The sequence below is a fragment of the Heterodontus francisci genome, chromosome 14 (assembly GCF_036365525.1).
Source record: "Heterodontus francisci isolate sHetFra1 chromosome 14, sHetFra1.hap1, whole genome shotgun sequence".
In the NCBI taxonomy this organism is placed as follows: Eukaryota; Metazoa; Chordata; class Chondrichthyes; order Heterodontiformes; family Heterodontidae; genus Heterodontus; species Heterodontus francisci.
The window spans coordinates 89301428-89316660 of record NC_090384.1 but is presented as its reverse complement, the minus strand read 5'-3'; the positions used below and the strand labels follow the sequence as shown (position 1 = coordinate 89316660).

At 42.7% G+C, this 15233-nt stretch overlaps 1 protein-coding gene across 2 annotated transcripts in view; it reads left to right on the top strand.

The window, feature by feature from the left end:
• Positions 1–13772, top strand: part of prmt3 (protein arginine methyltransferase 3) — a 291866-nt gene extending 278094 nt beyond the window's left edge. For both annotated transcript variants that reach the window (XM_068046506.1, XM_068046505.1), the window contains exon 16: positions 8771–13772. In XM_068046506.1, the coding sequence (XP_067902607.1) occupies positions 8771–8880 (110 nt within the window). In that variant the 3' untranslated portion in view covers positions 8881–13772. The remainder of the gene's footprint in view (positions 1–8770) is intronic.
• Positions 13773–15233: the final 1461 nt, after the last annotated feature.

Below are 15233 nucleotides of genomic sequence, written 5' to 3'. Positions count from 1 at the left end.
CATAGAAGTTGTGTTGTGCACTGTAACCAGCCCCCACTTCAGAAAATGTAACTAATGGAATTGGAATGAGAATCTAGGTCCTGATGCAGTGAGTGCTGCGATTTCATCTTTGAGGATACGTATAAAAATCTCGCTGTTTATTGAACTAATTTTGATAAGTGTTTGGTATGTTTGAATTCTACTCTGCCCTGTCCATAATGATCTATGCATGCTTATCATTTTGGTTCGTATGAAACAAAAGTTTGCCACAAATCCATTTATGGATGGTCATTGGTAGAAAGTAAAATGTATGTTTTAATTAGAAGTCAACATTCATAATGTGGTCTACTGGAAGGTATACAAAGGCAGCTCGCTGGCATCGAAGTCAAAGCTGCTAAAGAAATTGCAAGTCTCTTATCCGCCACAGAACAAAACTATTTCAGAAGCAGAAAATTTGTTCTTGCACTATGTCTTTAATTGATTTAATTAAAAGATTTTTACACGATTTCCAGCAAAATGTCCCTACAGTTGTTTGCTTTTAAACTAGGGGTGCAGATAAAATCCAACTGAGAGAAAAGCTTCTATAAGGAGTAAAGCATAATTCAATATCCTACAATAGTTAAGCAATTATCTCAACAGACTTTTGCTTGCAAATATGTATTTTGCTGTCCCCATATGATTCCGATAGCCATCTGTTTATAAGTAATAGTGCATATCATTTACTTGCATGAATTGCATTTTATCATTTCAAATGGACGTGATGTGCAAAATTTTGACTGTGTCAATCATTTTACTGACACATATAATTAAAATCAATAATGGTGGCAAAGGATGGGTTGCATCTAAACTGGAGGGGCACAAATATCCTGGCTGCGAGGTTTGCTCGCGTCACTCGGGAGGGTTTAAACTAGTGTGGCAGGGGGTTGGGAACCAGAGCAGTAGGTCAGCAGGTGAAATAACTGGGGCGGCACAGTGGCGCAGTGGTTAGCACCCCAGCCTCACAGCTCCAGCGACCCGGGTTCAATTCCGGGTACTGACTGTGTGGAGTTTGCAAGTTCTCCCTGTGTATGCGTGGGTTTCCTCCGGGTGCTCCGGTTTCCTCCCACATGCCAAAGACTTGCAGGTTGATAGGTTAATTGGCCATTATAAATTTCCCCTAGTATAGGTAGGTGGTAGGGAAATATAGGGACAGGTGGGGATGCGGTAGGAATATGGGATTAGTGCAGGATTAGTATAAATGGGTGGTTGATGGTCGGCACAGACTCGGTGGGCCGAAGGGCCTGTTTCAGTGCTGTATCTCTAAAACTAAAAACTAAAACTAAAACTAACTGAGGGGGAACTAGTGAATAAGGCCAGTAAGACTGAGAGGAAGAGCAGGCAGGGAGATGTTGCTGAGCACAGCGGGACTGGTGGTCTGAAGTGCATTTGTTTCAATGCGAGAAGTATAACAGGTAAGGCAGATGAACTTAAAGCTTGGATTAGTACTTGGAACTATGATGTTGTTGCGATTACAGAGACTTGCTTGAGGGAAGGACAGGATTGGCAGCTAAATGTTCTGGGATTTAGATGCTTCAGGCGGGATAGAGGGGGATGTAAAAGGGGTGGGGGAGTTGCATTACTGGTTAAGGAGAATATCACAGCTGTACTGCAGGAGGACACCTCAGAGGGCTCATGCAGAGAGGCAATACGGGTAGAGCTCAGGAATAGGAAGGGTGCAGTCACGATGTTGGGGGCCAGGCCTCCCAACAGCCAGCTGGAGATAGAGGAGCAGATATGGAGACAGATTTAGGAAAGATGTAAAAGCAACAAGGTTGTTGTGGTGGGTGATTTTAACTTCCCCTATATTGACTGGGACTCACTTAGTGCTAGGGGCTTGGATGGAGTAGAACTTGTAAGGAGCATCCAGGAGAGCTTCTTGAAACAGTATGTAGATAGTCCAACTAGGGAGGGGGCCGTACTGGACCTGGTATTGGGGAATGAGCCGGGCCAGGTGGTCGAAGTTTCAGTAGGGGAGCTTTTCAGGAACAGTGACCATAATTCCATAAGTTTTAAGGTACTTGTGGATAAGGATAAGAGTAGTCCTTGGGTGAAGGTGCTAAATTGGGGGAAGGCTAATTATAGCAATATTAGGCAGGAACTGAAGAATTTAGATTGGGGGGCGGCTGGTTGAGGGTAAATCAACATCTGACATGTGGGAGTCTTTCAAGCGTCAGTTGATTAGAATCCAGGAGTGGGGGGAGGGGGGCGGTAAAATTCTGTCGGGTGAGGCCCGCCTCAACCCCCGCATCGAGAAGGCCCCACCGCATTTTTCCGGCAGTGGCAGGACCTCGCATTACATTAACATCTAAACATTAACATCTAAATGAACTTACCTGACGCAGCAGACGTCCCGTTTTTACCGGCGCCGATCGCAACTCGCGTATGGAGTTCCGATGCGAGAAACTGGTGGGGAGGGGGGAGGAGTAAAATTATCAGGGCGGGGGGGGGGTGGGTAGCGGGGAAAACGTTTTTTATTGGCTGTGGGGCTGGTGGGAAGGGGTTGAAGGGCAAAAGTGACTATGTTGGAGGGGTAAGTTCAGGGTGGGAATAAAATTAATGTCTGTCAGATTGGCATGTAAAACGACCATTGTGGGGGTTGGGTAAGGCCCTCCTGCTTTTGCTCACTGCCCTATAATTTTCTGTTCAATAAATCTGTTTTCCAGTTTATAGCCTAAGTAATTATATAGTGAAGTGTTTATCTACTGCTTTCCGAAATTGAGGAAGACCATGTGATGGCATATGACATAACCAGTAAGTTGAAGTGGGATCTTTTGTTCGATCCTTAGATGTCTACAGATGACTTAGATGATGGGCAGGTGAAGCACACTCTGTGTCATAGGGAGTTGTGCTCACCTATGGGAGTAGTCTCAGGTGGTGAACTGATGATGAGTATCTAAAGACCCAAGAATATTACAATGTGAGCAGGAAAAAAGTGAAATAGACTATCATGTTCTGATGAAACGTTGTTGACCTGAGGTGTTAACTCTGTTTCTCTGATGCTGCCTGAGCTGCTGAGTATTTCCAGCATTTTCTGTTTTTGTTTCAGATTTCCAGCATCTGCAGTATTTTGCTTTTGTGTTTGAGATAGAATATTACTCACAGACCAGCAGGACACTCAGCATTTTACATTTAAACTAAGCTGTTCAGTTTACAGAGACTCAAAGCGATGCAGATGAAGAGCTAAAATGAGCTTGGGAAAACGGCGAAGGAACGTGCATCTGGAAGTACTGAAACTGGGGGAGGCGAATGCTGCATGACAACATGCTGTATGTATATCCACAAATTCAAGGCTGATGAGAACCAACAGTGCAAATTCCAGATGGAGTATCAGGAGAGATAGTGACAACACTTAGAAGCTCTATGAATAGGAAAAAGGAAAGATCGATGTGCTGTCGCGATGGTGCTGAAAGCTGTATCAATAGCAATGTGTCCACTATAATAAAGGCACAGATGATCTAGCCCCTGATTCTAAACTGAATAATTCCACTAAATCCAACCTGCTGCCATGTTCTAAAGAAGGAACTAGCACAGGCCATTTCAATTGTTAAGAAGCCACCATAAGCTTGTGTTAGTAATTAGTTACAAAGCTGGAGAAGATTTGGAGACTGTGGCTAAAGGTGGAAAAGAGAATATGTCTATTGCTATTAAGGAATCAATTCCTAGAAGCAGTTCCAGATGTTGTAAGGAAAAGGTTGTTTGACCAAGAGTTTACTGGAACGAGGGTAGCTGGGTGATTTAGCTGCTCACTTTAAAACAACAAGGGATCCTGACGACTCAGTGATCAGATTCTTCCCGTGTTTCATCCCCCAGCTGAAAACCACACGGCTAGTTGTGATCCACAGGCCTGAGTACCAAAGGGTACACTGTAAAATAGAACCCCTAGAGGTAATGCAAGAGAGCTCAAGTAGTCCAGTTGTAGTAATGTGGGATACAGTACAGGCAACTGTTAGTCCAACCAACTCTGATCAAATTCAGTTGTGAGGCATGAGATCACTGGATACACAACAAGAACTTGATGCAAGAGATGTTAGAGCATTCCTGATTGCAGTCTGATGAAATGGGTGGCCCACCAAAAGGTTATGTGAAACGCTGCATATGCTCACAGTATTACAACTGTGCCTGGTATGGAAGAACCAGTACCTAACAAGTGGAACAGCCCATATTTATGGTCTCACGACACTGAGTCAGTAGATGAACTGCTGGGTGAAATATCATTCGTGATCAGGTATCAAGTCTGCTTTTCCCTTTCAAGGTTGTGGTAGGGAACAATCTAAATAATGGGGATGTTATGAGTAATATGATTAAACAGGGAAATGGCTTGGGTCAACACTAGGAGTCAGGCAAATGTAGTGGAGCTGAAACAGACTGATGGAGCAGTAGTGAGAGAGCTCAACTCACACAACACCAATATGGGCAATAGCCAGATACTGGAGTGAGGAGGATTTGGGTGCCACAAGGACGCCAGGCTGCATGAGTATGGGAGAGTGTCATGGTCTATATCTCACAAGGCAATTAACCCAGGGAACCGTGCTTTGGGAGATGCCCTAAGCCCAGGGCATCAGGGACTCATAGAATCGTAGAAAGTTTATGGCACTGAAAGATGCCACTTGGCCCATCGTGTCAGTGGTACACTTTGTGAGGATGGGCTATTGGTCTGGCATTACAAACCAAGAGATGGAAACCAGAGGAATTCAGGCAATTAGAGGTACCTTGGCATAGCAAAAATGTATTCATAGTCAACTAAGATATGTCTCTGGCAGGACATAAGGTAAACATTTTAACACCTAATGCACAGATTGTTATAGCACTTTCATTGATTCAGTATCTCTAAGGATCTGGCTACATTTTGTAAGCCATCTGAACAATGTCAGTTTAGGAATATCACAGAAAAGCATCGTTGAAACCAATGGGCATCATTAATCAAGCTTTCAGGAAGGTAGGCAGAGATGCTGTGGGTCCTTATCTGTCAGGTGTCAGTTGAGGAAATGCTATGCATTGACGATGGTGGGTTATGGCGGGTATTATAGACTTCCATCTATAATGGGCGTGAATTCAGCAGTCGTCCCACCTGAAGCCACCATTTTTGAGTTCGTGCCTTATTTAAAAGCCATCAGAAAGGTCTCAAACACTGTGCCAGCCAGCAGGTTGGAGCAGGGGTGGGAGCTAATTCTGGAAATGGTCAGGGGCAGGTCCTGGTGTTTTTATGGTGTCAGGAGTAGCACTTCTCCTGGCCCCACACAAATTCTCCCCGAAACCTCTTTTTTCTCAGCAGTTGTGAACAGTCCTCTTAAGTACTGCTAGTGAGGCAGTCACCATCTGATACAGATCAGCGGAACATTTGCTGTGCATTAACAACTGTTTTCTGTTTGACACAAATGAAAATTATTAAACATTGCAAATGCTGGAAATCTGAAACAAAAACAGGAAATGATGAAGACACTCTGCGGGTGAGCCTTTGGATAGAGAAACAGAGGAGCTGACATTTCGGCTAAGTTTTAAGAAAGGGTTCACACCTAAAACATTAACTCCTCTCTTCCCTCCACTGTCACTTCCTGGCCAGCTGAGTATTTTAGTATTTTTGCTTTCTGTATTGTGATTTGGGGTATATGCCTTTACCTGCCTTCCAAATTTCTGAAATAGACAAAATCTTGATATGTGCTTCTTGTCGGAGAAGGTCTGCACTGGGAATGTGAGTTCATAAAATTACCTCTATTAAGTAAACACTTGAATGTACATAAAATAAATGAAATTAGCAAGTGTATTCCTTTTAAAGAGACATTGATAGTGCAACATACAAGTTCCATATTCCCAGCACTTTCCCAGGATTATATAACACTGTTCTACATATTTCACATCTTTGAATAGAAATAGTGAAGACTGTCATGAAAAACAAAAGCACAATACTGTGGATGCTGGAAATCTGAAATAAGGGCGGTGCAGTGGTTAGCACCGCAGCCTCACAGCTCCAGCGACCCGGGTTCAATTCTGGGTGCTGCCTGTGTGGAGTTTGCAAGTTCTCCTTGTGTCTGCGTGGGTTTCCTCCGGGTGCTCTGGTTTCCTCCCACATGCCAAAGACTTGCAGGTTGATAGGTTAATTGGCCATTATAAATTGCCCCTAGTATAGGTAGGTGGTAGGGAAATATAGGGACAGGTGGGGATGTGGTAGGAATATGGGATTAGTGTAGGATTAGTATAAATGGGTGGTTGATGGTCGGCACAGACTCGGTGGGCCGAAGAGCCTGTTTCAGTGCTGTATCTCTAAACTAAACTAAACAAGGACAGAAAATGTTGGAAAATACTCAACAGGTCAGATAGGGTCTGTGGAGAGGGAAAGAGAGTTGATGTTTCATGTTGATGACTTTTCATCAGAACTCTCTGATGACCATCACTGCTTTTGCTTTGAACTAAATGAATTACTAGATAATATCAGGTATGTTTTGTGCCCAGCATGCCCCATTTTACAGGTTATTTTGGAGAGCCAATCAGACGAGTATCCATTGCCATCATGCCGTCACTAGAATGAGCTGGCATTCTCAGAATGAATGTTTAAATTTTTGTGGTATTTTAGTCCTCTTTCAAATGCTTCTTTCCTGGATCTCAGACTTACAAGGAATTAAACTAGATTTTTATTAGATTAGAGATACAGCACTGAAACAGGCCCTTCGGCCCACCGAGTCTGTGCCGAACATCAACCACCCATTTATACTAATCCTACACTAATCCCATATTCCTACCTATATTTCCCTACCACCTACCTGTACTAGTGACAATTTATAATGGACAATTTACCTATCAACCTGCAAGTCTTTTGGCTTGTGGGAGGAAACCGGAGCACCCGGAGAAAACCCACGCAGACACAGGGAGAACTTGCAAACTCCACACAGGCAGTACCCGGAATCGAACCCGGGTCCCTGGAGCTGTGAGGCTGCGGTGCTAACCACTGCGCCACTGTGCCGCCTAGGCGATCTCTTGCACATCCCACTACAATGCAATCAGCTCCCCTTAATGTGAGGGACACTATTATTTCTGTTAACCTCAGCTCTGCATTCGTGAGGTCTTAAATTATTTTCTGTTCTCTTCTTGGCTTCTCTTCCCTCTGCTGCACCGTTAATTCTGATGTCCCCCAAGGATCTATCCTTGGCCCCCTCCTATTTCTGATCTACATTCTGCCCCTTGGTGGCATCATTCGAAAACACAGCATCAGTTTCCACATGTTCACTGATGATACACGACTGTACCTCTCTACTGTCTTTAAACTGTCAAGCTTGTCCAACACCCAGTACTGGATGAGGAAACATTTCCTCCAATTAAATATTGTCCTCCAATTAAATATTGGGAAAACTGAAGCTATTGTCTTTGGTCACAAACTCCATTCCCTAGCCACCAACTCCATCCCTCTCCCTGGCAACTGTCTGAGGCTGACCAGGCTGCTCACGACCCTGGTGCTTTATTGGATTCTGAACATGACCTTCCGGCAACATATTTGCACTATCACTAAGACCGCCTATTTCCACCTGTCTAGCATCGCCTGACTCCACCCTTTTGCTGCAGAAACTCTCATTCTTGTCACTGTTACCTCTGGACTTGACTATTCCAACGCACTCCTGGCAGGCCTTTTTGCTCTACCCTCCACAAACTTCAGGCCATTCAAACCTCTGCTGCTGTCTCCTAACTTGCACAAAGATCCACTCACACATCTCTCCATTGCTCGCTGATCTACAATGTCTCCCAGTTACTAATGCCTTGATTTTAAAATTCTCATCATCTTTGTTTTCAAAACCACACTCCACACTCCTCCCAATCTCTATCGTCTCCTCCAGCCCTACAACCAATGCTCCCACTAAGCTGAGTGGCTGTTCAGCAGCCTGGCAGATACCATGCAGGCCTTGTCCATGGTAACTACTGCAGCTATACAAAAAAATGTAAAGGCATGTGCGCTGAAAAAAAACTGGCCATGCACAACAACTAAATTTTAAAGGGATCATTGCCTACATCCCCCCAAGATCTCTCCACAATGATGCATCTTGAGCATTCCTGATTTTAATTGCTCCCCCGTTGGTTGCATGCCTTCAGCTGCCAATGCCTGAAGCTCTGGAATTCCCACCCCACATCTCTCTGCATCCCTACCTCTCTTTCCTCCTTGAAGACGCTTCTTAAACACCCACCTCTTTGAACAAGCTTTTTGTCGTCCGACCAGTATCTCCTTTCATGGCTCAGTGTTCAATTTTTTTTTTGGTACGCCCCTATGAAACGCCTTGGGAAGTTTTATTATGTTGAGGGTGCTATATAAATGCAAGTTGTTGTTGTCGTCTTGTGCAAGAATTGACTTTGGCAGTGTCCATGGACAGGATTACTGTCATCAAATTCCAAAAGCTAATCCAGTTTTGGATTTACCTCTTGATAACCAATTCATCACAATTGTCTAATTGGGGGAGCCTATGGGAAGACAATCCTTCAAGAACAATTCTCCCCCTCCATCACTGCTTTATTGCTTATTTTGCTCATAGTTATACAAAGAAGGTAACAGCAGTAACTTCATATCTAATGTATGACTTGGAACAATTCTTTGCATAACTCCTTGTCTACATTTATTGAATTGGTACAGGACAATGATGCAGTATGTACTATTGTATTTCAAAGCCACATTTTACAAAGGGGAAATTAAATTTTTAATACACATTTGAAGTTGCTGTTTTCCCCCGTTAGGTATTATTTCTATATGTATAGAGTAATATGTTTCTGTTTTTCTTAGGTGACGTCTTACAAGGAAAGATTGCCTGTTGCAAGAATAGAAAAGATCCTCGGTCATTGATTATAACAATATCAATTAACGACATGAAGCAAACATACAGTCTGCAGTAAGGGTTCTGTCCTCCAGTACCACAAGGTCTGCATCCAACTGTTCATTATGTTTGAACAGTTCTGTTTCTCAATATGTGTGATAGTCAAATATTGCAATTGCCATTGAAGTATGTCTAAATGACGTATAATTAATGAAGTGCTGTGGTCTAGTTTTTTTGTCATAAATAAAGAAGCTGAATAAACTTGAATACTATGGGTCACTTTATGAATATCAAAAGAAAGAGCCATATTGAGTATACTATAAATAATATGCAAACTTCAATGTTATTTTGGAACATTTTATTCTGAGTTAATTTTAATGAATACAGAGGATGCTTTGCAGACTGTTCACAGATGACTGTTCCTCTCGAGGTGATTGACAGTTATCCAGAAAATTTCCAAAGAAGGAATAAAATAGTAAATTTTTGAGTTTTTCTTAACTTGCAACTTTTGTCACAGAAAGACTGTGACTTACAAATGCAAAACTTGAAAATGTAGGTCGAAATTTTATTTCAGTTTACAGCATAGAAATATATTCCAAGTAAAGGCCTGTAATGCCAGAAATAGTCCTTGTGTGTAACTGTGAGAGATATATTGCCAATATAATTTGCATTTAGAGTCCATTTTTATAAGAGATTATTATGCTACAAGTTCCACTGTTAATACAGTTATGGAAACAGATTCTAGTGACTAATTGAACACACATCTGATAGCATAGGGGTGTAATCTCAAGCGAACTGGCAAACCAGCTTTCTTGGGAGGAAGAGAAGATTGAAAGACAAAATGAGACCAACCCTGGTGATTATTTGTCATTTAGACTAGTGGCTGTCAAACTGGGGGTCCAGAGAGACTTTCCAGGGGGTCCACAAATTAAACAGTCTCCGTCACAAGGTTAATATGAAACATATTGAAATAAAAAGGTTTCCAATCAAAGACTGTTTCAGTAATGGATAAATTAAATGTTATTAACCTTTCCCAATCCCCCACCATCATCTCAACCCCACCAACCTCAAAATTTTTTCATTCTTTCATGGGATGTGGGCATCGCTGGCTAGGCCAGCATTTATTACCCATCCCGAATTACCCTTGGGAAGGTGGTAGTGAACTCCTTCTTGAAGCACCTTGCTGTTAGGAAAGAGTTCCAGGATTTTGACCCAGCGACAGTGAAGGAACAGCGATATAGTTCCAAGTCAGGATGGTATGTGGCTTGGAGGGGAACTTGCAGGTGGTGGTGTACCCTTGCATCTGCTGCCCTTGTCCTTCTAGGTGGTAGAGATCGCAGGTTTGGAAAGTGTTGTCGAAGGAGCCTTGGTGAGTTGCTGCAGTGTATCTTGTAGCTGGTACACACTGCTGCCACTGTGCATCGGTGGTAAAGGGAGTGACTGTTCAAGGTGATGGAGGGAGTGCCAATCAAGCAGGCTGCTTTGTCCTGAATGGTGTCAAGCTTCTTGAGTGCTGTTGGAGCTGCACCATCCAGGCAAGTGGAGAGTATTCCATCACACTCCTGACTTGTGCCTTGTAGATGGCTTTGGGGAGTTAGAGGAGGTGAGTTACTCGCCGCAGGATTCTAGCCTCTGACCTGCTCTTGTAGCCACAGTATTTATTTGGCTACTCCAGTTCAGTTTCTGGTCAATGGTAGCCCCTAGGATGTTGATAGTGGGGGATTCAGCGATGGTAAAGCCATTGAACATCAAGGGGAGATGCTCATTGCCTGCCACTTGTGTAACGCAAATGTTACTTACCACTTATCCGTCCAAACCTGGATGTTGTCCAGTTCTTGCTTCATCTGCACCTGGGCTGCATCAGTATCTAAGGAGTGGTGAATGGTGCTGAACATTGTGCAATCATCAGCAAACATCCCCATTTATGACCTTAAAATGGAGAGAAGGTCATTGATAAAGCAGCTGAAGATGGTTAGGCCTAGGACACTACCCTGAGGAACCCCTGCAGTGATGTCTTGGGACTGAGGTGATTGACCTGCAACAACCACAACTATCTTCCTTTGTGCTAGCTATGACTCCAACCAGCAGAGAGTTTTCCCCCAATTCCCATTGACTCCAGTTTTGCTAAGGCTTCTTAATGCCGTACTCGGTCAAATGCTGCCTTGATGTCAAGTGCAGTCACTCTCACTTAACTTTTGAGTTCAGCTCTTTTGTCCATGTTTTGACAAAGGCTGTAATGAGGTCAGGAGCTGCGTGGCTCTGGCGGAACACAAACTTGAGCGTCAGTGATCAGGTTATTGCTGAGCAAATGCTGCTTGATAGCTGTGTCGACGACATCTTCCATCACTTTACTGATGATTGAGAGTAAACTGATTGGGTGGTAATTGGCTGGGTTGCATCTGTCCTGCTTTTTGTACACAGGAGATACTTGAGCAATTTTCCACATTGTCGAGGAGATGGTAGTGTTGTAGCTATACTGGGACTCGGCTAATTCTGAAGCACAAGTCTTCAGTACTATTGCCGGAATGTTGTCAGGGCCCATACATAGCCTTTGCAGTATCCAGTGCCTTCAGCCGTTTCTTGATATTACGTGGAATGAATCGGATTGGCTGAAGCACTTCTGGCTGAAGATGGATGCAAATACTTCAGCTTTGACTTTTGCACTGATGTGTTGGGCTCCCCCATCATTGAGGATGCGGATATTTGTGGATCCTCCTCCACCTGTCAGTTGTTTAATTGTCCACCACCATTCACGACTGGATGTGGCAGGACTGCAGAGCTTAGATCTGATTGATTGGTTGTGGGATCGCTTAGCCCTCTCCATCGCATGCTGTTTCCGCTTGGCATGCAAGTAGTTCTGTGTTGTAGCTTTACCAGGCTGATGCCTAATTTTTAGGTATGCCTGGTGCTGCTCATAGCATGTTCTTCTGCACTCTTCATTGTACCAGGGTTGGACCTCCAGCTTGGTGGTAATGGTAGAGTGGGGAATATGCCGGGCCATTAGGTCACAGATTGTGGTTGATTACAATTCTGCTGCTGATGACCCACAGCACCTCATTGATGCCCAGTTTTGAGTTGCTAGATATGTTCAAAATCTATTTCCATTGGCACGGTGGTAGTACCACACAACATGATGATGGGTATCCTAATGTGAAGACAGGACTTTGTCTCCACAAGGACTGTGTGGTGGTTACTCCTACCAATACTGTCATGGACAGATGCATCTGCGACAGGTAGATTGGTGAGGATGAGGTCAAGTAGGTTTTTCCCTCTTGTTGGTTCCCTCAACACCTGCCGCAGACCTGTCTTTTAGGACTCAGCCAGTAGTGGTGCTACCAAGCCACTCTTGGTGATGGACATTGACGTCCCCACCCTGAGTACATTCTGTGCCCTTCCCACGCTTAGTGCTTCTTCCAATTGGTGTTCAACATGGAGAAGCACTGATTCATCAGCCGAGCAAGGGGTTGGGGGGCGTGGGGGGCGGTAATCAGCAGGAGGTTTCCTTGCCCATCTTTGACCTGATGCCAGGAGACAGTGCCACCACCTCTGGTGGCTCTGTCCTTTCAGTGCCCCACATACCCAGGGATGGTGATGTCAGGGGCATTGTAAGGTATGGTTCCATGAGTATGACTATGAGAAGCTGTTGCTTGACTAGTCTGTGGAACAGCTCTCCCAATTTCGTCACAAGCTCCCAGATGTTAGTAAGGAGGATTTTGCAAGATTGACAGGCCTGGGTTTGCCCTTGTCACTTCCAGTATCTAGGTCAATGCCAGGTGGTCCATCCAGTTTCATTCTTTTTCTTAAACTTTGTAACTGTTTGATACAACAGAGTGGATTGCTAGGCCATTTCAGAGTCAACCAATTGCTGTGGGTCTGGAGTTGCATGTGGACTGGACCAGGTAAGGACAGCAGATTTCCTTCCCTAAAGGACATTAGTGAAACAGATGGGTTTTTACAGCAATGGTTTCATGGTTACCATTAGACTAGTTTTTAATTCCAGATTTTTTAATAATTGAATTCAAATTTCGGCATCTGCCGTGGTGGGATTCAACCCCATGTCCTCACAGCATTCATCTCAGTATCTGGGTTACTAGTCCAGTGACATTACCACTACGCCAGCGCCTCTCCAATAAGTGCCACCTCTCCATGCCCTGATTGGTTAGAAAGCCCCAGATAGGAACAGATTTACTATTCACTGGTTCTTCGATGCATGAATCATACAACACGCTAAAATCCAGTTTGTAACCAGGAATAGATAGAATCATAGTTTAAAAACTAGACTTAGGTTTTAAATAATGGAACCAACTCTGGTGTGCATCTATCAATAATTAATTTTTAATTATTGTAATGTAGAAACACACTCTCTCACACACACACACACACACACACACACACATATATATATATATATATATATATATGTTGAAGAAAGAGCATTCTATCTGTGGGGGACAAAAGGTTGCTCCCCATAATTTATACTGAGGTAATAAGTCAACAGTTGCAAACACTGTTTGGAGAGTAGCACAACTTTTAAGATTGGCCCAAATCTTGCAGTAATAATGACTGAGAAACTGCTAGCATTCACCATCATTACTCTTCTGAAGTCTGCATATTCCCCGTTAAATGTGAAGAGTGTTTCTACGCTTCTCGATGGGGTGCGCTGTTGAAGTCTCCACAGACTGCAATCAAATAGAAATTACAGAATTGATGAGAACTTGCCCTTTTAGGCTATTAATCCTTGAAAAAGCTAAGTCTTGTTGCATAAGGTGTAGCGGGGTTTTTAAAGGCATACTAAATTCATAATTACTGCTAAAAAACTTCTCTGGCCCTGAGAAACAAATTTATATTTATGGATTGTCAAATTTCTACATTATGAGAAAAAGTTCCACATATTTTTAAAATAACTCTTTAAAATGTTTTTAAATGATATTTCAGCTTCTAATCCCATGTGTATGTCCCAATCATTTATTTTGCTATCTGTAAAATGTAATTAAAAACGAAGTCAGTGCATTTTACTTGCTGGTTTGCTGTCTATGAGAATACTGCAATGTAGTTGACTGCTTACCTTTCTTGATGACATTACTGTTGCTGGATGCCTGGAGATCCCCTTGACTTGGTGCCATATTCAAGCTGTTGTTGGGAAACAGGAAACCCATGCCACAGAGGTCACTAGATCTTTGCGGACAGCTTTCTTCGAGGTCAGCAGGGAGCACTGTCACTTTGCCACTGATGCGAAATCCAGGTGAAATACATCTTATTGGATAGAATCTATTTTCACTAAATTCCTTACAGAGGAATTAAATGATGTATTAATTGAAATGGTTGAATTAAGAATCAGCATAAAGTATTAGATCAGTCATTAATAAGCTTTCAGTTTCTGCTTTATGCTTTTTTACAAGTACAAGCTAGGATATATAACTGCAAATTGGATATTAATACGTCTCGAATGCAAGCTCGGTCAAGAGAAAATGGCTAAAGAAAATTCATGAATATACAAAAATGAACAGTAGGGTTCCTCTGTAATGTTTATTGTATTGAATGCCATTGCAATCTCATTATATAGTAGCTTTCTGGGTGATGATAACTGCATTTTGAAAGTTTTCATTATAAAAGACATTCCATTTTAATAAAGTTCAGTTGCAGTGCGAGAGCCACATGGGGAGTTCCTGCAGTGAACCTGTCAGATCATGAAGGAAGCCAAGTAGAAATGTATAATAATCTGAGAAGATACCTATTCTGAGTTTGTGTTGTAGCTCAATATCAAATTAATATAAGGAATTTTGAAAAAGCAGACAGATACAGAGCAAATATGCATAGTCGAGAGATTTTATATACAGCATTATGCCCTTGGCAAACACTTATTGAGAACATCAGTTTAAAATAATCAGTGTAAAGAGATTGGATCAGAGCTTTCAAAGTCTCATTTCATATTAATTTTTACAATGGAATTCAGCATTGTGACTTTTGGCTCAATGAGTAAGTATTTTAATATTGACCCATATTAACCAGGTCATGCTTGATCCCGACCTATGTTTAATTAGGGTGCATTGACCATATGCAGGGTATAACTTGACCATAGCGCCTAGCTCTGATCGCTGCCGATTTACTGCTGCTAGAAATGCATGTATACAGATCATGGGTTGGAAAAGTTTTGGTTCCTGTCATGGTGCCCCTTTTCCCTACTACTGATGCAAGCTATCCAGATTCATATATGAAGAATGGGAATTCTTGCGATGGATCAGAGTTTCAATTCTTTTCCTGCATTGTACCCCAGCAAAAGCAGGCACTTTCAGAAGCAACAGCATAAGGGGAGAAATCAAAGGAGAACATTGAAAGAAGACAAAGAAATAATAATCATAAGCATATATTTATTACAGACTTTATTTTTCATGCTGTTGTGATTCAGTTGTACCACTGCTGGGGATTAATGGC